The sequence below is a fragment of the Nothoprocta perdicaria genome, unplaced genomic scaffold, assembly GCF_003342845.1.
Source record: "Nothoprocta perdicaria isolate Ctin4 unplaced genomic scaffold, notPer1 scaffold_28, whole genome shotgun sequence".
Lineage (NCBI taxonomy): Eukaryota > Metazoa > Chordata > Aves > Tinamiformes > Tinamidae > Nothoprocta > Nothoprocta perdicaria.
In genome coordinates this window covers 5,546,342-5,567,647 of record NW_020455510.1, presented here as the reverse complement: position 1 = coordinate 5,567,647, position 21,306 = coordinate 5,546,342, and the positions used below count along the sequence as shown (strand labels likewise).

General features: G+C 43.9%; 1 protein-coding gene across 1 annotated transcript in view; it reads left to right on the top strand.

The window, feature by feature from the left end:
• NELL1 (neural EGFL like 1) overlaps positions 1 to 21,306 on the top strand; it is a 196,264-nt gene that overhangs the window by 97,286 nt on the left and 77,672 nt on the right. The window contains exon 16 of the mRNA XM_026041104.1: positions 1,818 to 1,943. Within this exon, the coding sequence (XP_025896889.1) occupies positions 1,818 to 1,943 (126 nt within the window). The remainder of the gene's footprint in view (positions 1 to 1,817; positions 1,944 to 21,306) is intronic.

The following is a 21,306-nucleotide window of genomic DNA, read 5'->3' as shown; positions in this document are numbered from 1 at the left end:
GCCTAACCTTTTACAAGAGTTTATAGAGCTSCAGACCAAAAAAAGAGGAAAAAACCCACAGCTTTATCGTTGCCCTACAGCTTTAGTGAGAAAATACTGCTGGTTTTTGACGTGTCAGTGTTGGCCTCTGTCAAGGAGGTGCATCTRTTAGCACCAGGTTAGTACTGCAAAGGTAGCAGAAAATGTGAAATACTGTGTGGAAAATGTATAGAGGAAGCTTGGGAAAAGGCTTAGGTAAATGAGCCAAGTTTGGAGATGTTTTGTTCAGCCTGATTTCATTGGTAGGGCCAGGTCGTCGCTTTGAGTCCATAGCTTTTCCCTTGGAGAAATTCAGCTACGGAGGTGTTTTCCTATTTGACTTACAGGAGTGAATTTCCATTTTATCCTCGGGACTTGTCCTATTTTGTATTATAGTACTAGGTTTTGCCAGCAATGGAGACAAATTCAAGCGCCTTCACCTTGGAGACTTGTAATCCCCCTGCTCCCGTTTGGGGGAAGAAAGGGGAGAATTGGTGCACTGAATGTGTCCGCTGAATTCAGTGCGGGAGCTGGAGGCAGAGCACAAGAAGTCAGGTTAATTTTCAGGTGAATTGGCTGCCGGTTTGTCATTCTCCCTTTCTTTTCCTGCCTCTCTCTGCTCCCTTTTATGCCACCAAATTACTAGCTCTGCAAGAAGGAAAGCCCTCCAAGCTGCACACGGAAAGCCCATTAAAAAGAGGCTGCGAGCGGAGCAGCGTGAACACACGTCGACACCTGAGWGTTTCCCGAGCGGCTCCGGCGCTCGGTGCTGTGATAACAAGAYGTGGGAGGGCTTTTCTTGGCTTTTAGCCCTCGTAGATTGATGCTCCTGACTCTTTAAAATCCATTTCAGCAAGTGGCACTGCCGCAGAAACAAGGGGAGAGCGGGAAGGGGCCGGTTGAAGGTGTTTGGGGGGGTATTTAGTCCTCTGCCTCCAGGCCATCGCTTCTCATTCAGCCCAAGTTAGTGGCAGGMACAAATCACTGCCAGTTTTTTGGCCAACGGGGCCTGATTTTAGCTGCTTCCCCTGGACTGATGCCCACAGCACAGGAGGAGCGAGCGGAGCTGGCAGCGGGTTTCCCTTTTGGAGCCTGGAAAAGGCGACTGTGGCTTTACCGCCGTTATTCCTCTTCWGGGTGCTCCTCATGGTCCTGAATTAAGGCAGGGCAGAGTGCGCAGCTCAAATCAGGGGAATCTTCCTGAGGGAAAATCAGAGCTCGCCGGGGGCTGCCCTGGTTCTGGCACTGCTCTGTCCTGGTGTTTCAGCTCCGTAAGGAGCAGCCGGCACCGTCTCCACGGGTGCAGAGGCACCCACAGCATCACGTCGAGGGGACGGGTCCCTGTGGTCCACAKCAGCGTTGCCAGCGGATGCCTTTTCCAGGCCCTGAGCCCTTGGTAACAAGGAGAATGAAACAGGAAAACAAACAAAGTTAGATTCTTTCTTTTGCTTGGCCATAAGTAAAACTAGAAAGAAAAAATTGAAAGCCATGGATTACCCTGTGTAAAATCAATGCCACTGAGTGGAACATCTATCCTGATCAGAATAAAAGAAAATGAAAACTTCAGGGTAACTTCTGCTCGTGTGAGGAGGGAAAGGGGAGGTGTTTCACAGTTCACAGTGTTGTGGAGCTTTCTGATATTTAAACAGGCGAGTAAATGATGGTTTGGATTCCGCTCTCTGGGAAAACTATAATTTTGGCTTTTAGATTTGCAGCGAGAATAGAGGTGGCTGCACAAGGGGCCAAGCTCGTAAACGCAGAGCCTGACGGGGCCTCTCCCTGCTTCTCCTTCCCCGCAGACATCGACGAGTGTGCTGCCAAGATGCATTACTGCCACGCCAACACCGTGTGCGTCAACCTGCCCGGCTCCTATCGGTGCGACTGCGTCCTGGGCTACGTCCGCGTCGATGACTTCTCCTGCACAGGTGAGCTCCGAGGTGCACTGCACCSGTGTTGCTGTCCTGTGTGCGTGATTTGTCTTCTAATGAAGCCAGGAGATGAAGGAAAAGTCACTTTTCTGGTTTTTTGGATGTGCAGGAGGCCTGGGGGATGTGTGTGCCCAAGGACACGGTCCCCTGTCGTCCTACAGTGGCCTCGTATGTGAGGTGCCCATAAAATTAGTCTGCTGTCTAGGCCTGCTGCGCCCATCCCCTCACTTCACGTCTTGGTTAGTGCCTCCGTGTGAGACTAGGACTTGTCCAGGCCTTTGCATCTGCTTGGTTTTTAGCAAGGGCCTGGAGTTCCCACACTTGGTGAGGAGAAATAATGTGTTAATACCTGTCGTTTGAAGCTGGTCAGTGGTTTGAAATATCAAAAATGATCYGTGAGGGAGAGCTTTGTGGACAGGCCCAAGAAGGGAGCGAAAATGAAGATGTGGGAGTTCCTCAAAAGGTTTTGTTGCCTGATAGGTTGGAAAGTTGCTGTGTTTAATGCTGAGCATTAATGCTCCCGGGACTATGGCATGCATTATGAGAATAAGTGCAATAACATTAGGCARTAAATCTAGCGGTTTTTAAGTATCTATCAATAAAACGAGCTCTAAAAAATATTATGGGGAGGTAGATGTCTCATTTCCGTGCACAGGTTCTTAAGGRACCTTCCCAGGAAGTTTCTGGAGGAAACACGAGGAGCTGCTGAAATGCTGCGCCCAGCGATACCGAAGCTGATAACATCTTTCAATCACAGGGCTCCGAAAAGACTGAGCTCAGGGTTATTTCCCTGGTGAACCTGTCTGGCAAAGGAGGGACAAATCAGTTGGATTTATKGAAAGAGAAATAAGGGAGATGGGCACAAAATCGGGTTTAGAGATGTGCTGGGCAAGCTGCTCTCCCAAGGGGAAGGGTGGCCAAGGAGCRTTTAATGTGAGAAGGATTTCTAGCCTGGAATAATTATGCTGTAGTACGTAATACCCTTAAAAAAGATCTATTTTCATGATGAGGTATGTCTTAGAATTTGGATCAATCAGGTAGTTTATRAAAGCTTTAGGAAAGTCCAACTTGTCTCCTGGGACACTGGTACTGAACAGCTGTCAAAGAACTGCTTTGTGTTTTGGGTAGATGTTCTCTCTTCCCAGATTATTTCTTGTGTTTTCTGAGTAGATTTCAGAGTTTTTCATGGTCTTTTCCAACCTGCTGTGCCAGARAAGTTTCAGACCTTAGATTTTGTTCTCGGTGCGTGTGCTGTGCGTGCCGGCTGCTTCCACAGGGATGGCAAAAACATTTCTGGGGACCTGACACTTGTTTTCCTTGGGCACGCCACTGATTCCCTGCAGCTCCGTTCCTTGCAGCGAGGCAGCATCATTAGGCATGCAAATGGTTTAGAAAGCCAAGTATTTGTGATTTACAGCAAAAGTGTGAAGTAATAAGGCAGGTGCTTGACAGTAATGGGTGAACATTCATTTAATGTGCATGCACGGAAAAACAACAACAAAAAAGCCGTCTCAGGGAAAATAATGGAATGAGTGAGATAAATATTTCTTGCAGTTTTCATTGTCTTGCTTGAAATGACTTTTTCAGCGTTGCAGTTAGAAGGCACAGCAAGTGTTTARCACACTTGAAGAGAAACTTGGTTCATTGCCTGTTTTACTAGAAATAACAGCACGTTAAATGCATATAATGAAGTACTTGCACAACGGAAGGCCTCGTTCTGCTTGTGTACTTGAATTATATTTGCAGAAACTTCTCTCGTGATGGAAAAGACTGGAGAAAAAAAAAAGGCAGGTAGGAAATACTTAGCAGATAGGAAATACTTAGCTAATTTTAGCTAGTTTTAGCTAATTYTCCTTTGTGCTGGCTCTCAAGTATAGCAGGCACAAGTCAAATACTTAGAGCTGATGCCCAGCTTTTGTTGTTATTGATCCAAGCAAAGGGAGGGAGCTGTTGTTGCTGGACCATGTATTGGGGACAACCTGGGAGCCCGAGAGGTGTTGGCTTTGGGGTGACATCCGAGCCCTGTGCACGGTGCAGGGCTTTTCAGCCAGCAAAGGCAGATGGCTTCACATTAAAGGTTAACCAGCCTCCAGAGCAGGTGCTTTAGGCCTGTGCCCAGCCCAGCACGTGCTCTTTAGACTAAAGGCAGAATTAACTGCACGGAGCAGGAGGCATCAGGACACTTTTGGGAGCTGCTTCCAGCCTGGGACCGGCTGCTGTTCCCTCCCGCGGGAGCAGAGCTGGTGTCCCGGGGCAGGCACTGGTTTTGTTCCCAAATTGCATGAAGTTTTTATCATTTTAGAAAAGAAACGGCCTCAAGTATTTATTTTCCGGGCATTTCAATAAAGATTTATTCACTGTAAATGAGGATCTTTTATTTATACATAAAAATTATAGTAGATGTAATGCTGAAATAAATATAATAAATATAATAATTGTAATAAATAAGGATCTTATTCACTTCTAAGGGGTTTTTAACCTCATTTTGCTTGTTAAAAGATAAGTTCTGGATTGCTTTCCTCTACTATACTGGTCTGGATGCAGGAGCTGGCATCGGATGTGCGCTATGCTTTCTTTTAAACTTTTTTGAAATACTTTATGAATTGTTATAGATCTGGTATTTTTGTCTCTGCATCTTCTAGTATTATTTTAGATATATTTATGTGTATGTGCATATATTTTTGCATAGTTTGCAGCTACTGTATCTCTATCTCCACCTTCCGCCTGTTGGAAACTCTGAAGTCTAATCCATCTCCACCCTTCCCAGCCAGTACCGAATCACAGCTTCCTAAGATAAAACAGTGCTTTAAATTACCTGTAATAACTAGGTAGGCTGTGCTCATAGGAGAGCAGACAGGGTAGATTGGTATCATCTTTATGTATTGGTCRCTATATATTTGTGTCATCTTTATGTATGTAGCCAGTCAAGGTGATGCTTCTTGGTCTATACAAATCTATGATGATTATTTTGAAAATAAAGCCCCTTTTCTGCAGTGTTTTCTGTAGGTATGCTTGGGACACTAAAATCTCTTTAAAATCCTGCAGTCAATTCAGGAGGAAGGTGTTGGGTTCTTGTAGTCCCTTTTTTGTTACTGTAATTAGGATGATTTCATTTGGGGTTGTATTTTTTTAAGATTTCCTACAAATAGTTGCTAATTCTGCTTTTAAGCCTTACCAAATGACTATTGTAAAGGATTTTTATTCCTCTAGATGCATAAATGACTCCTGCTAATGTTGCAAACTGAAGAAACTCTGGGTGATCGTGTTCCTGGAACTTGTTACCTTGAGCTTTTCAGAGCAAGGAGCCACTAATCATACGGTACCTGCAAAAATCAAACCCTCATCTGTCATTCCAGAATACGTTAATAGCTAGTTTCATACTGAGGAAAAATTGACATTATGTAGAAGTGTTGTTTAGAAGAAGTGTTAGGATTGAAATGCTTCTTAAGATGCAGTTCTTAATATAACTGGATTTATGGGATGGGGGGACTAGAGGAAGTAGCAGAGCCTCGTGATTTTGAAGGATTATCCCCTAAAAGCTCCTTGGCTTCTGTGTGGTTTGGTTTCTGGTGTAGATTTTGGAGTTTATTGCACCTTTCAGAATGAGTCTTCCTGTAATAAGGACTGGGCTTAAAGAYGGGAAAAAGTGGAGCTTTGTGAAAGCTAGAAATCCATGAAAAACTCACCCACCCTCTCCTGTTCTCCTTCCCTAGTCCATGGAAGTTGACATCCAGCAATTCCACCCTGTGATTATCGCTGGAACTGTTCCAGTTGTTTGCTGTCACTAAAGCTGATGCCTTTCAGACCGCTGTAGTTTGTTCATGGTGGTGCCTTTGATCCGGGCATGATGCTAATAAGAGAGGTGAGGTGACAATCTTTGCTGTCACGTTCCTGGCCTGTCCACCCAAACTGCTGTATGAGCTTGGAAAGGGATAGGGGCTTTTGGGCAGCCAGCTGATAATACAGTTGCTCTTCCAAGGAGAGTGCTCGTGGTGCAGTCTGTTCTACTGAACCTCTCTTCCATCTCTTCCTCGAGCTAMATTAGCATCCAGGGATGAAACAGGAATGTTTTTGGTGTGGCCTTGGACTTGGAAAGTGCTGAGCTCAGTAAGCAAATCTTCACGGCCTAAAATGAGTGACTTGCTAGCAAGCAAGGTTATGGATCTGGACCTCCTGATTGATATGTGGCTACTAAATGCATTTAAAAATTAAACCACCCTGAGTGGGCAATGCTGTGGTTGTACTAACAGGGTAAAACACTCTTCTATGGGCACTTCTTTCCAGAGAAATACTCTTCTGTGGGCACTTCTTTCCAGAGATCCATGTGCCAAGTGCTAGAATGGATGGGACTTGGTTCCTTCTGTTATGTAGCCCTTGTCCTTGGATCATGGTTGGTGGCATCTCTGCTTGCAGGACTGGCAAGAAAAACACTGTTTGGGTCCCGGAGCCTTAAAGTTCAGATGACTTTGTTTTGCATCCCTGAGTGGGTGGTTGGTCGAGCGCAGCAGCARCATCTAATCTGTGCACCAAAAAAGCCAAGAGCGTTGAGACAATCCGGCAGAAGGAAAAAGCTGCCAACCCCTGTCAGGTGGCTGATACTTGCATAGGTCTTGACTCAAGGCCCATTAACCCAATGGAGAGCCTTCAATCATGCCCATTTTGGCTTCAGCTGTGTCCCTTAGTGAGATAATTAGTGTCCTCTTGCTAAGGGAAACTTTGTTTTGAATAATACCAAGCAGGGCAATTTTTTGTGCTGTTTCCATGCTGTACCAGCATGGAAATAAGGTAGCTTCTCAATGCATCCCAAGCTGACCAATATGTATTTTAATTACTGTTTTGGGAAAGAGGAAGCTGAGGCACGGTGMAATGCAGGATCTTGCCTGAGTTCATGTGGAGACAGTGACAACATGAAGAGGCTGAAAATCAAGTCAAAAATTTAGGTGTGGGACAAGCGTGGACTCGCACAAAGAAGGATTCCATAAAGAGTCTATTTTTAAAGATATTGACATTTTCACACACAAAAGAACAGTTCATTGAAGCACGCAGGCACTTAGTAACCACGTGAGCGAAACATAAATCTTCTCCTTCCTCTTTCCATCCAGTTTGGAAACATCTTTTGTTGCTTTAGTGTTGAAGTATTCTCCCGGTCCTTCGTGCTCCTGACTTCCCCTTCATTCACTGGCTGTAACTGCTGCTTTTCTACCCTTTTTTCTTGAAAGTGGTGCRGGGGGCCCTGCATCTTGTCTGTTCCTAAGTGCTTTTGAGGTGAGGGAAAATRTGTTCTGAAAATATCAGATTTAGGGTGATTTAAATTCCTCACRAGTAAATAGTTTAATTAAGCATCTTTGTGCTTTCGTGGGCTCCAGGCATCGATGTGCTGCTAATTTGTCCAGAGTAGTTGGTAATCTTTTCAAGTCCGTTTGACACATTGATTTTCTATAACTTTATTAATACTGAAATTAATTAAACAGCTGGCTGCAAATCAAGCCCGTGGTTCTGTTTCATGCCTAAGGGGTAATTAGCAATTTTTTTTATTATTTATTAGTTGCAACCCTTTGTGCTAGTGTGTGTGGATGTGTATAYGTCTTTGCTTACATAGTGTGTGGATTGTGCATATATCACAGCTTTTTTTTTCCATTTTGCTTTGCATGTGCATATTCAGTAGCTTAAAAATAATTTTTTTTAAGAGTTTAAGAACCATGCAAGTCCTATCTAAAGACTGGCTATAGGGCAGGTTTTCACATGTCAACCTGATCTGTCATCTTGCAGGATTTCTATTTGATAGAGTAGGCCTGGATTGGGTTTCACCAGCCCGTGAATTCTCCATCTCCTTCCTAAATCTACCAGCTAGTCCAAGTGGTCCTGGGAAGGAGCCGAGGCTGCCGGATGGATGCCTGTGGCTCGCAGCAAAAAARCTTGGATATTTTGGGCACCTGCTTCCCCAGTAAGTGCTGCTGCCTTCAGGAGAGCAAGGGGAAGAGTTTGCTCCATGGAGCTGTGATCCTGCGGGAGCGCCAACGGCCGGAAATCACCCCTGTTCTCTACCCGATCCGTTCCTAAAAGCAAAACATTTCATGCCCGTCACGTTGTTCTTGAAACACAAGTGCTAAAAATACAACGTGGACCACAAATATTAACGCAGAACTGGACTCTGCTACCAAATCCTGAAAATAACCGATTCACAGTCTTCTCAATCCGTCCCTCCACCCCAAGGCAGGATCCAGGGTACCCCCAAAATATCTTATTCCCTTGTTCTTAAAAACATTCCATAAGGGAAATGCCTCAACCCCTCTTTTTGGTATTTCCTAGTACTTAATGTACCAGTTGTAAAGGCTTTTGTAATGTCTAACTCCTTAGCTGCAACTGAAGTCTGTCACCTTTTGTCACATTCTCAGAGGAAGTGGAGGACACTTAGCCCAAGTGCAGTTATGTGTTAAACATTTAAAATCTTTTTTAATGCCTACATGTCAATTCTTCCCGTCTATGACCTGAAGGATTAACTTCTGAAATCCCGGRTTGAGCAACAGGGGCTGTAGGGATTGTCTGCTTGCAATAATGACTAGAGCATCCTGGTGGGGAACAGGCAACTTGGGATTTTCCTCCTGAACTGCAGTGTGTCCCCGTGGATGGGACTGGCCTGCTGAGGAACTGCTGACAAATCCGCAAGACGGGGAGCGCTCGGCTGGTTCAGGTTTGGATCTTTGCCTTGGCTGCTTGGCTTTGAGATTTGCAATACCAAATCCTTTGTTTCTGAGACAAAAGAATTACACAGAGCTTGTTAACATCAGTAGAAGAATTTCTGTTGGGTTGATTGCACTTATGTGTGACTTGCTTTTCTGACAGTGAGAAATATGAATGACACGTTTTGGTTTCTTGGTTTCTCCTTTTTAATTGAAGTGTGTGTGTGTTTTACAGTCAACTAGACAATATTTTAGCACTGTCTCACTTCTAGGATCTCATTTTTCATTTGTGCTGAATATTTCATGAATGTGTACATATTGATTGGGCGAAATCTAATATTTTATTAACTACTAYTGACTCGTGAGCATGAGCTACTGTATACGAGCTATCAAAGAATCTCCTTCTGGGCGATCTTAGCTATTGGGGAGACCTTGGGACCCTCATTCGGTGACAGGCACCTGGTGTCTGATGTGAACTGGGACTTGTGGGGCCTGGGAGGGGTCTCTGCTCCTGCTTCGCTGCTCCCACAGCTTCCCAGAGGTGGGAAACACAAGAAACAAGGGCCAAAGGATGGGAGATGGGGAGCAGAATTTCTCTTGCCATGAGGATGTCCAGCATGGGGTGGTCTGTGCTGCTTTTCCCCCTGCTTTTAGAGGATTCCCTGTCCATGAACAGGGATCTTACGGGAAATATTTCAAGGGGAAAATAATGATGTTTGTGAAATAATTTTAATGAATTTGGAGGAGCAGCAGCCAGCGAGCAGACTCGCTGGGTCCTGAAGAAAAGCAGCCTTTGGGAATAGGGCAGGCAGGGAGGAAAAGAGATGCTTTGATCTACTGCTTTGTAGTTAATATTTTCCTGCTATCTTCAGTAGGCTTTTTGCCTCCTAGCTGTGCTTCAGGACAGAGAAAGCTTGGTGTTAGGGAAAAATAAAAACCGATGTAGTTATATGATTGTATATAATTACCTGAAGCCAGAATTTGTGGTTCTGTCCAGAATAACTGTGTCTGTCAAAATAACTGTCTGAAATAAACGTCTCCCCAAGATAATTTCTGAGAAGTGGGACAAACGAGTGGCTCGGTATTGCAAGCCACGTGTTCCTCCTAGATTAATCTACCTCCTTTTCTTATTATTTCTTTTCAGAACGAAGCAGGGAAGTTCACATTTAGCAAATAGAGTTGCCTGCTGTTAGGCTGCGATAATCAGGAGTCTGGGCTGAGCTGAACTTGCCCGTCATGGCTGATGACAGYAGAAGCGGTCGGAAAACAGGGCTAACGAGGCAGGGATGAGGATGGCCCCGGGGAGAGATCTTAATGACCCATATAAGTAAAATATATATTTTTTTATATTCCAATTTAATCGTGGCAAAGCAGAGCTTCTGTGCTGCAAGGTGCTGCAAGATTCTGTGTAGTCCAGGTTTTCCTTTCTGTAGTATGTTCCAGTTGCACCAAATTTTCTGTCTCTTGTGCTGAACTATCCCACTGAAGCCAACATTTACCCTCTGTGCTAGTTTTGCAGGCATRGAATTTCTTTAAAGCTGTTGGTATCGTTATTCTCCGGGGTGTCTGCCTGCTGCAAAGGGGCCGAGCTGCCCTCTCGTCGCTGGAGCCCAAGTCCTGCTCTGAACTGCATCTCAAATAGGCCCTACATGGGGCCCGGCCATAAGGCAGAGGCGTCCCCAAAGCCATCACGTTCAGCCACCAGATAATGCAGCTGGTTGCACGGGCAGGTGGAAGCTACTCTGGGCAAAGCTTAAATTTACTCTGCTTCTTCTCTTTACATGCTTTTAAGAATTGGACAAATCCCATGGGACCAAAAAAACCCAAAATGAACATAAGAAAACTCAAACAAAACCCCAACTTTGTGCCCTTGCAGCATACAGATGCCCTAGATAATAGAATAAGAAAAAACACCATCTTACTCAGCTATTGTACACCAGGACAGATATGTTTTCTTCAGCTGTTGCAAGCTCAGATGAGAGACGTGGGAGTTGTCATCTGCTGCCACAGGTTCCTTTGCGTTTTTCATAGTTGCTTGTTGGCTGCTGCTAGAATTCAGCCATTGACTGGGGTTTTGGAAAGAAAGAAGTTAAAGGCCTAAAATAAAAAGGAAAGGAATTGKTAGCTGCTGGGACACAGGAGCAGCCATCACACAGCCTGGGAGTTGGCTCTCTGCAGTGGTGTCAGAGCAAAATGAATATACAGACAAGTGCATTTTGTCTCGGGGTCGCTGCATTCCTTAAGGACTATTTTTAAGGGTGACAAAGTGGCCTTGTGCCGTCTTGTATTGCTAAAACTTAGAACCAGCTCTGACTGATTAAGAATCTACAACCTATATTCTGCGTCCTGAATATCCTGGATGGTGCTTCTAGACATGGAACAGGCTTCTTCATTGCTAAGAGTGGAGAAGCCATCAGCTGCAGAGACTTAAGGCATTACCACTGTTTGATATCTAACTTCTAAAAGTGATTGGATTCTGGTAGTAAGCCTCCTTTTACATCTCTGTTGCTTTGGATTTGTTGCTCTAAGATTGTGGATTCATTAAAAATAAGCTATGCCATTAGCCTGCTTGGCAGGATCCACAAATTGGGTTAGGGACCAAGGGCAGCTATTGCCCTTTGTGGGTTTTGGTTTTTTGCACTGGCAAAATTGAGATAATGGAGTCAGTAACGAAATGAGTTCAGGCCATTTCTGGCATGTGCAACCATTACCTGACTGTTTTTCTGGCTTTCATAAAGAGATTTATTTTTTAAYGTTATTTTAAAGGGGCTGATTACCTTTACTGTCCAACCTAGCTGTGCAAGTCCTAACAGGATTAACCAATGGTGTTTGATTTAAACCAGATTACCCAAGTAGAATGACATATAGCAATTAATGCTGCAGGAAGGTAAAGTGCTTGACGTGCTTGGCACGTGAGTACACTCAGATGGCTCCTGCAAGACATTTTCTGGGCTGCTTTGAGTACTCGGGTGCAGCTTGTCGCAGTTGTGCTGGTTTTCCAGCACCAGATGGTTTAAGGACAACACGTTACCAAAACAAGAAGCCGCTCTGCCTGTTGCCTTAGCTTGATGCAGCTCCCAACARCTCAGGCTTGACGAACTGAATCAAGGCAGTATCAAAATAGACCCGTGCTGAAAGCCTGGGCAAGGCTTAAGTAGCACTCAAGTCGTCGGAAAAGCTTTTGAAAGCTGCTGAGATGCTGGTGGCTCTGGGATGTGAACTGCAGGCAACACGTGTTGGCTCTTCAGGTAAAAAAAATGCTTTGTATGTTAAAATAACGAAATAAAAATGGAATATAACAGTATTCTGTAGCYGAGCCTGCAGAATATTAGGAAAGTTTTAAATTTCCCTCCTTACATGRATGTTTATTTGGATAGCCACTTGTCAGCACATCTGCAAAAGGGCTTCRTACTGTATATGTATTTTAGACCCTCTTTAGCTCTCAGTTGCCCTGTTTCTTCTTCTTATGTGATACATGGGAGTCGACATTGAGCAAGTTTAAGTGATGATTATGGGCATTAGCCCATAAACAGCTGGGACGAAGATAGTTCAGATTTTAGTCTTTAATATCTCGAGTGTTTTTTCTCTAAACGGATTTAGCTTGAAATGCAAGCTGCTTTCTGCACAGAGGCTGTCAAAATTGTGACATTCTTGAATAAAGCAGCAAACCTTGAAATAAATTTGTACCATGAGAAATTGGATGAGAGAAAGTTTGGGGATTTTTTTATTTTTTTTTTTTTTTTTTGCAGTTCAAAGCTACTTCTGCTTTTTTTCTCTTCCATTAAATCTTAAGAATATAAATCTAGAGTAGTTTTTTTTTTTTGAAGCTATAAATTATGACACTTTCAGTGGAGCTTTTGACCTTACTTCTATGCTCTTTCTGTCTGTTATTGTTATGAATCTCTGGAATTAAAGATATTCCTCTTTGCAGAAACCAGACTTGCAATATAAGAAAGGCAACCTAAAGAATAGTTAATGCTGTGTTTGTTATATCACAACTCATTATATSACAGCTCAATATGATTTACCCTTTAGAAACAAGGTGGGTATTTAGGAGGAGCTTTGTGGAGAGCAGAACARTCATTTGTGTTTCACGAGAGACTTGAACTCAGCGCAGTTATTTGCTGGGCTCAAAAACACTCGAGTTTTTTGTTCGATTACATGAAATATTTGTATTCCACCTGAGYACACGAGCCCTTTCTAGAGCAAAACGATCAACAAAAATCCCTTTTTTCACTGCCTCCCATCTCTGAAGCCCTTTTCCCTTCCTCAGTGCCCACTTTGGGAGTAATTATAGGTGAGTGCCGTGCTTTATTGGAGCTAAGCCCCCTGGAAGCAGCAGGAGAGCCCAGTGCGTTGCCTTGTCGTCCTCCACRCACCTACCGTACATGATATGAAGCTTCTCTTTCCTTGGCTTCATCTAAAGCTCATTTTTGCCCTGGGCCCTGGCAATATGTTCCTAATTAAATCCCAGCTTCTGTTGTTCATGTACATAAGAGGCCCTATTTTGAATATTATTGTTCTTAAACRCAATCCTCTCTGAAACATTCATCAGCTAAATGTGCTCTGTAAGATGGGTGGCCCATTCTGGTGTTTTTCCTTTTAATTGCATCAAGCAAGTAGGGTTTTCTAGCGTCAAAGAGAATTTTCTGTCTTTTACTCTTTCTGTATACCTTTGTCGTAGCCACTATTCATTTTCTTGCAAGTACTGAATAATCATTATCTTTTAAATCGTTTTATTCCTTTCTCTAAAGAGAACAAATGGGACCTTCCAAGGAGGAAAGTTAAGTAGATACATGAATATTWTAGTGATCTGAAAAGTAATCATTTTTATCACTTTCATGGTGTACAAAGAGGAGGAGAATTGCTGCTCTCTGTTTATATCCTCTGAATGCTGTTTGTTGGTATAATTTCAATTGGCTACAATATGTTATTTTCAATCTCTTTGGAYTTTAAGCCCTGGTAGAAAGATGAGATTATTTAACAGATATTAATAAAATCAAGTCTGGAAGATAGGTGGTTACGAAATCTCGTCTGGTTAAACTAAGTGAGCTTATTGCAATTTAAACTGATCCATTAAAAGCAACAGAGTGAGAATAAGAGCTGGAGGATTTTACAGTAACAGCAACAGTAATAGTTGTAATCTTAAGATGTTTGCATCTGAATCCTTCAAGATCATTTTTAGACAGGAGTGCAGTGAGCATGTTAATTTTTTTTTTTTGCGAGTCAGTTGATTTTATAGGGAACTTTATGGTGATTTTTACTTCTATCAACTTATGTAAACTGCTGCTCCCCTTCTRTTTTCTCTGTGTAGCTGCTCAAATGTCCCTGCTTGGCCTGGGGTTTCCTGCAGCAGGGGAGGAGGAGGAGGAGGAGCAGTTGAGCCCCAGTGAAATATCAGTTTTTCAGGCACTATGTCATGATGTTGTCTATATTTGTCTGTAGTTTCTAGACACTTGTGAATCAGAGCTGATAACAATGCTCCCAGTTCTCCCCTGCTTTCCAAGTGCCGTCTCATTTTTCTTTTATAATAACTGAAAAATATGTAGAACTCAGTAAGATTTATAGTTGCTGTTGCAGACACATCCTTGTGTTTTTCCTATGTTCAGTTGTCGCTGTGAAGTATGAAGGTATTTCAATGAAATATTTCATTGAAAATAATGTTAAATATTCTGTCCTTGTTCATTCCAATCAATTTATATTTATTTGTTCTTTGGGCACCTCAGTGTTACCTCAGTTTTTAAAATTCAGCTCTTTTGGTTACTGAGTAGCCCCTTTAAAGGAGAATCTAAGATTCCTGGCACTGTAATATATAACATTTCATGGCTTTGTCCTACCCTGGCTTTTCCTATGGGCACATGAAAGCAGCTGCTTGGAGCATGAGCGTGGCATTTGCTCCCCTGTGTGTAGCTCAAAAGGAGCCYGTTTCCCATATCTCTTAGTGCTGCTTTATCACCTTTTAGTCCGGTTTTATTTCAGTGCTTGGCCCAGTGGTTATCGTGCTGATCCTGATTATCAACACAGGGAATCCCTTCCAGCCTCGACAGAAAAGGAGAGGCTCTTTCCCAGGCTGAGGTGGTCATCTTGTTGTAGCTAATGATCTATTGAGAGCTTAATTATTGTTATTATTGTTGTTGTTATTCTTGTTATTAATCAACTGACGTTGCGCCTGCGCCCTCTCAAGCAAGGGACCCTTACAGCAGAATAACCCCTTCACTTTGGAAGGGTTTATTTTCACAACACAAATGCACTGGCTTCAGTATTGCCACGGGAGCATTTCAGAGGGAACCAGCCTAAAATATGCAGTTCTCCATCAGCTGCTCAGAAAGAGAAGGTAAAACAGATCTGTGAACCACAAATTATCACCGTTCTTTTGTGATCCCGATTACTTTGGGTCCAGAAGCAACTGTTTTTTCCCAGATGGTCTAAATGTATCACTTCCCTACCGGTGTTTGGGCTAGCAAAATTCCAGAGGAGCACTGCAGCTGGAATATGCTCGGCAGCACTTTTCCCAGGTGGCCAGGCACTTTTCCCAGATGGCCAGGGCCGGTTCTGTGTCATTCACCTCTGATTATGTTTTAGGATGCCAAGCGTTTTCTTTTCTCTCTCAYGATCATCAGGCCATCACCAGGATGCAGGGTCAGGTTGGTATAAAAAAATACAATCACTTTTTGCTCTTTTCACAGTAGTATTCATGTTTAACCATGGCTGTATGCAAGAAATGGGCTAGAAGGCTCCTAGCTGCCGTGAAGTCTGTGTACGAGAGCTGCTGGCAGCAGATTTTCCGTGGGGAATTTCTCACTGTGATGCCACAGGCCTTGTCTGTGTGCTCAGCTCTTCCGAGGAGCAGCAAAGAATCAAAAGGCCTGTGGTCTCCTGTGGGAGCTATTTAGTGACTGTAATCCTAATTTAGGGCTGGTCCTTGTACCAGGTAAGAYGCTCTGGGGCCCTTTGGGGACACGCAGCTCTCCTCTGATGTCCTCTGTTGTAGAAAGGAGCTGGCATTTGTCACCTGCCTCACAAAAGTGACACGCACGAGGCTGGTCGGGGTGATGGTAATTGGGTTTGAGCCCCTCACGTGCAAGACACTCAAGAGCTGCTCCTYATCAAAACTATTGCAGTTTTATTGCAGGCTTTCCTCCCGCTGCCTGCAGGCTGCCACGGGGCAGAGGAGACTGGGGCAATTTTGTCCTTTTGGTAAGAAATAGGCAAGTAAAGACACAAAACACCTTTAGGATGGGGTTGTAGGAGCCAGCAGGGAGCTGCAAAACTGAGGATTAGCCCCCAAACAGCTGGATAAACCCAAGGGAGAGTCTCCTGAAGCCCAGGAACACGCTGCTTCCTTAAGGAAAATGAGGGGCATAGCTGGCCAAAGGGCTAGACACGAGATTATTGGGGAARAACAGTCCAAGAGAAATTCTTTGGAAGAGCTGGGAGCTCAGGGAACGTTACTGCAGACCTGAGGAGATGCAAAATATATAGCAAAAAGTACAGGCTTTAGACACATGTTGCACTTCAGATTTTCACTTAGCGTGGAATAAAAAGGGCTCTCCAGCTGCTGTTTCACCTTGATGTTAAATATAGAGGGAATTTCCCTCTGGTGGAGCCTCCAACTCAAAACCTGCTTGTGTGCAAGGCAGCCAACAGCAAATTACAGGATTGTCAGGAATGACGTGCTGCTGCAGCCAGCTTGCTCTGCAAGCCTAGCAGTGCCGTGGAAGCTGCACTCCTGGTTGCTCTCCTGAAGGAGCAAGCGAAAAAACAGGAGAATCTCATGGTGTTTTTCCTTAGGGATTATTTTGTAGTGGGAAAGCATGGAAAATACAGATGTTAAAAGGGGAAGGCAGAACATACTTCTGTTCTTTGGGGATGCTGCCGGCCTGTTTGACCTCTGTGGCCGTGTGAGTGTTGATGTTGCTTTTAGTTGGAAGGAGAGAAGACAACTCTTCTAAGTTCACCAGAGCTTGGGGCTCGTGTCTGCCTTCCTCTTGTGACTTGTAGCTCGTGTTTTCTAGTCGAGCATTGTCATCCCCCTGCTGAAGCCTTGTGCTTTCCTTGTGATTTTTGTCACTTAACCCAATTTCCTGAGTCTCACTGGGTGCACTGTTATCTACGTGGAGGATGCCACGCTCCTCAAGAGCTAAAATAAYGTGATGGCTACGTAACCTTTCACCAATATCATGGTATTTTTGCAAGGCTAAAGGAGWAAACCCAAGGCCAGGCTACCAGGCCCACATAAATGTGTCTGCCCTGGTTAGACACTTTGAGGAAGGTAATTCAGTTTAAATAGTAAATTTATATTAAATTTAATTTATATTAAATATGAAGTTTAAATATTTGTTACAAACCCATCTGTGGACATCCCCTTTTAAGCATCTTGGTCAACACACACTAATTTACTTGTTGCCCTAACCGTGGCATGTCCATTAGCTTTACTTGGGTAAAAAGCAACAGCCCRTTCCTACCCTGGGTCTTTAGCTATATGGGGGTCTGTCCTTTTGACAGCATTTGCTTCACTTGATGCTTGGGCAAAGGGTGCTAAAGGGCACTTAGGCCTGCAGGAGAACCTACCAGCTCTGCTCTGGGTGGCTGTGTCATCAGGAAACGTCTCCGGAGCCCGTGTGACTTTGGTATCACCTGTAACTCCTGGTCCAACACCCTGTGAGCCTTTTTGTTGCACCTTTATCAGGTGCAAAGGAATCATGTGTGCCCTGTCCTCATTGGACTTGAACGGGCTGCAAAACCTTCCCTGGGATTTCATGTGTTCTTGCCCCAGCAGATGGACACGTGATTCTGCCTTAATATATTGCAGTAGCTCTCGTAGTCTGTTGTGCGGGATTGAAATGGGGCCTGGCTTTCTTTTTGGGATGTGTTTTATGTGGAAGTCGAAGCGTCATGGAGTGCTGGAAAAGGAGGCAGTCTCTGGAAGCTCTTCTGACATTTTCTCTGTGTAAGTTTGTCAAAATACTTGGAAATATTGGCTTAAATTGTGTTCAAAGGGTCCTGTTGGTGATTCTGAAAGTCCAAAAACCTCCAGCTCTTTTCGGGCTGAAAATGCCTGAAAGATGGAGGTTCCCATCATCAACGTGAAATACGRAACTTTCCCAATTTCGTGGATAAAAAGCAGCATGTTCTTTTTTTATTAAGTTATATGGCTGCATAAATAAATCAGGACCATATTGCTTTAGGGGCTTTTTTTTATTTTGGCTACCAAATGTGATTATTTTCTTTCAGCTTTTGCAAAACACAGAAGCAAAATAAACCTGGTTCTTAAGATATAACGGTCATGCAACCAAGTTAGGCAGTGGCAACTGCTAGACAAGATCTCCTATGATATAAAGAATTTGAGAACTTTTCTAGAAGTGCTTGTTATCCAATGCCTTTCATTGTTAGTGACCTACCACTCTGATCCATCTGGAAGTGTTTAACAGTTCCCTGTGTGTGGTACCTTGAGTTGAGTTTCAAGACTTGATGGTCACTGTTATGAGATTGTCTGCTCCATTGCTGTGTCAAGTACGGCAGGAACTGCTTAGGGAAATGTGGACACTCCGCACTTGAAAATGAGTCAGGTCAACAYAGAATAAGCAGCTGGGGTTCTGGGCCTTGTTTTGGTGGGTCTAACTCCAGATGACACTTGAAGTCAGCTGCATTGACCATTTGGCTCAAGCCAAAGGCCGTGGAAAGGGTCTCAGAAATGTCCGATGCCTCGCTGCTTCACTAATTAGGTAGGATTCCTATCATAATGATTACTTTGGGGGATGAAATTGGAGAAGACCTWATTTCTTAGTGCCTTCCCTTTGCAAATCTGGTGGTGTGTGTCGTAATTCAGGAAGAGCTCAGAACAGGAGGAGCTTCCAATAGAGACTTGGGCTCAACCCTTTGCTCCTCAAGGCCRTGGGCTATTTGGCCTTGCAGTATCTGGCATTTCTTATGGCTTCCAGGAGGMAGGAAGAGTGTGTGATAGAAACAACAGGCCAACCAGTTTGCTATGAATCTCTAGTGCATAAAATTTGATGATTTTGGCTTATCAATCCAATAAGGAGACACCTTTAAGCCATCTTAGATCTTGCAAATGAGCCTAGTTCTTCAATCTTCATTGCTGCTACGTCCCTCTGTGTGTACAGTACAACATTTATGCCAACTTTGTGAATCATTTTTGCTCCTTTGTGGCCTTGCCTTAGTTGCAGATACTGCTTAACTTATAAAAATAGTTTTATATGATGCTGTGTTTCATTAGTGGAGCTCCCTGTTCCCTTCCCCTGSGCAAGACTTGGTGTAGCGGGCGACAGATTCTGCTCCCTAGGGCTGGCCCTGGAGTTCATCCACACTCTATTCCCGTTCAATTTGGCAATTCCTTGGATGCCTTGGCATGGCAAATGGGCAGTCCTTAACRCTTAGTTTTAGCTTTGAAAGATCATCTGATGTCCCTGGGGTTCAGCCTCCCTCCCGAAGCCTCCCAAAGCTCCTCAGCRAGGAGCTGCCCTGGCCAGAGTTGGTGCTTTTGATGACATGAATGGGCCCAGTCTTCAAAGCGCTAAGAYGACAAAAGAGCTTTTCTGAGAGCAAAATGAGGTTTCTTCCACAGTGGAATTTTTTGTTTGCATGTTTAAGCSGACAGTCTTCTCCAAACTCCTGAATCTGTTTCGTTTTCTTTCCTAGGAGTGGGCTGAATTGAATTTGGGGGCTCATTGCCACCCTTGCACCCCAAATTTGGTGGCATGTCCAAACTGTCCTTGTGCACATTGCTTACAAACAGCTTTGTTTCTGAAGATCCATTTTAAGCATATGGAAAATGGGACAGTAATGGATCCAAAAATGAATAATTGGGTTTTCAAAGAACTCCCCAGAACTGCAGCCCAGCAGGCAGCTTAAAAGGAGAGCACATCAGGTGCAGCTCCGTTTTATTACAAGACTGTCCCTTATAAAAGGTGCATTTATATAGGGTGCCTTCTGAAATTTTCATACAGAACATCCCAAAAGTATTGACATATATTGACAGGTACAACATGGCAATTCAGGGCAAAAAAAAGCCTTGATGCTGTGACTCTTAGGCCAAATGATGTAGTAGCTATTTTTTGTATTAACATGGTGAGTTTTATATTCCTTACTAACCTGACACATCCTTTCAGCTCCGACACGTGAAAAGAGGAGGGAAATGAAGTACAAAGTGCAGAGAAAATAATGGTTTGCTCCCAGTGACTCCGGGATTTTCAGATGTTTGACCCAGTTCCCATCTGTTTGCTTAGTCCAACTTTGGGAAGCTCCCTAGGAGGCTCCGATGTGTCTTTGCTTTAAGCCTCAGTTTTCCAAAGTCTCTTCCTTCTGACTGCCCCTTTTTCTTTTGCCTTCTTGTTTCCCTTCTTTTTAGTATCGTGTTCAGAAAACACTAAAAAGAAATGCCTCTCCTTCCTTCTTCCTAAAATTTTTGTATAGGCACTTAAGATATATGTGCAAATATTGTATACTGTGCTCGCAAGAGCTCYGCTTAATCTCTTTACTGCTCCTTTCCCTGTGTTGGCAGGGAGCAAACGCAGTGTTTCCCTCTGCAAGGCTCCCTCTTATGCATCTTGATTTGGCCCAAAGTAAACATGTTTATTGTGACAACTTAGAATTTCCTCAGCGCTGCTCGGTGAGCTTCGCTCGTGGAAATTCAAATAGGTGCCATTAGTGCCTTTTTTTGATCAAGTAGTGAGGCAGAACAGAGAACCGGAGATAAAGTACCTTTCCCTGGAGAAAAATAATGGGAGGTATATGTACAAATGCTCTCAATTAGCCATTACCATGCAGGGGAGAGATCTTGGAAGTGTTGCGGGTTGCTGTCTGAAAACACCAGCTCGCTCTGCAGCTGCGGTCGGAGAGGAGCGGAATACGAGATCCCCTGGGAAAGGCCTCGGGAACGCAGTGAAAAACAGGATTAGGATGCAATGAAAAACAGGATGAGGCCATTCCCTGAGTCCATGCATTTCTGGTGTCTTGAGCACTGGGCCTGTTTGTGGTGYGTTCGGCCCCCGAATCTGTGGTTGCTTCAACACAAGAGGAGGCTCGATAGCCTGGATTTCCTTGGAGCTATGGAATTGTGCACCCTGGTGTATCCCAGGGCCCGCGCTCTTCAGGGTGCCTGTCCTGTAAATAAAATACCAAGCAGCCAAAGGGGCTCGTGTTCCCACCACCCAACATCTCAGTGTGTGGGTACCTGGGGGTTCTGGTGTTGGAGCAGAACCCAAGTCCCACATTTACACCTTGGGTTTATTCACATAACTGAGCACCCGGTATGAAAAGGAAAAAAGAAATGGGCCATTTACATAACCCTGATAAAAGATTTCAATTTTTTATTTGGCTTCTGTATTTGTTACTGCACGGGACTTGAAATGGGGAAAGGGAGAGTTAAAGCAGTGCTGCGTGGAGACACAAACCGGAATTGTGAACTGACCTGAATACTGAAAAGGGGAGATGGCTGAAATTTAATAGCAAGTGCTTCTGCCCCGACTATTGTAAAAGGTAGTTTCAACTCAGTGCACTTTACAGCTTAAGTTTTTGTAGGCTAAATTGAGGTAAAAGGAGTAAAAAARCCACCCTAGTAATTGGCTCATGACATGTTTAGGGTCCTATGAATATTTCTGGGATGACTGAAGTCTTATATTTTGTCATCCAGGATTCTTCCTATTTCTGCCTGTATATGT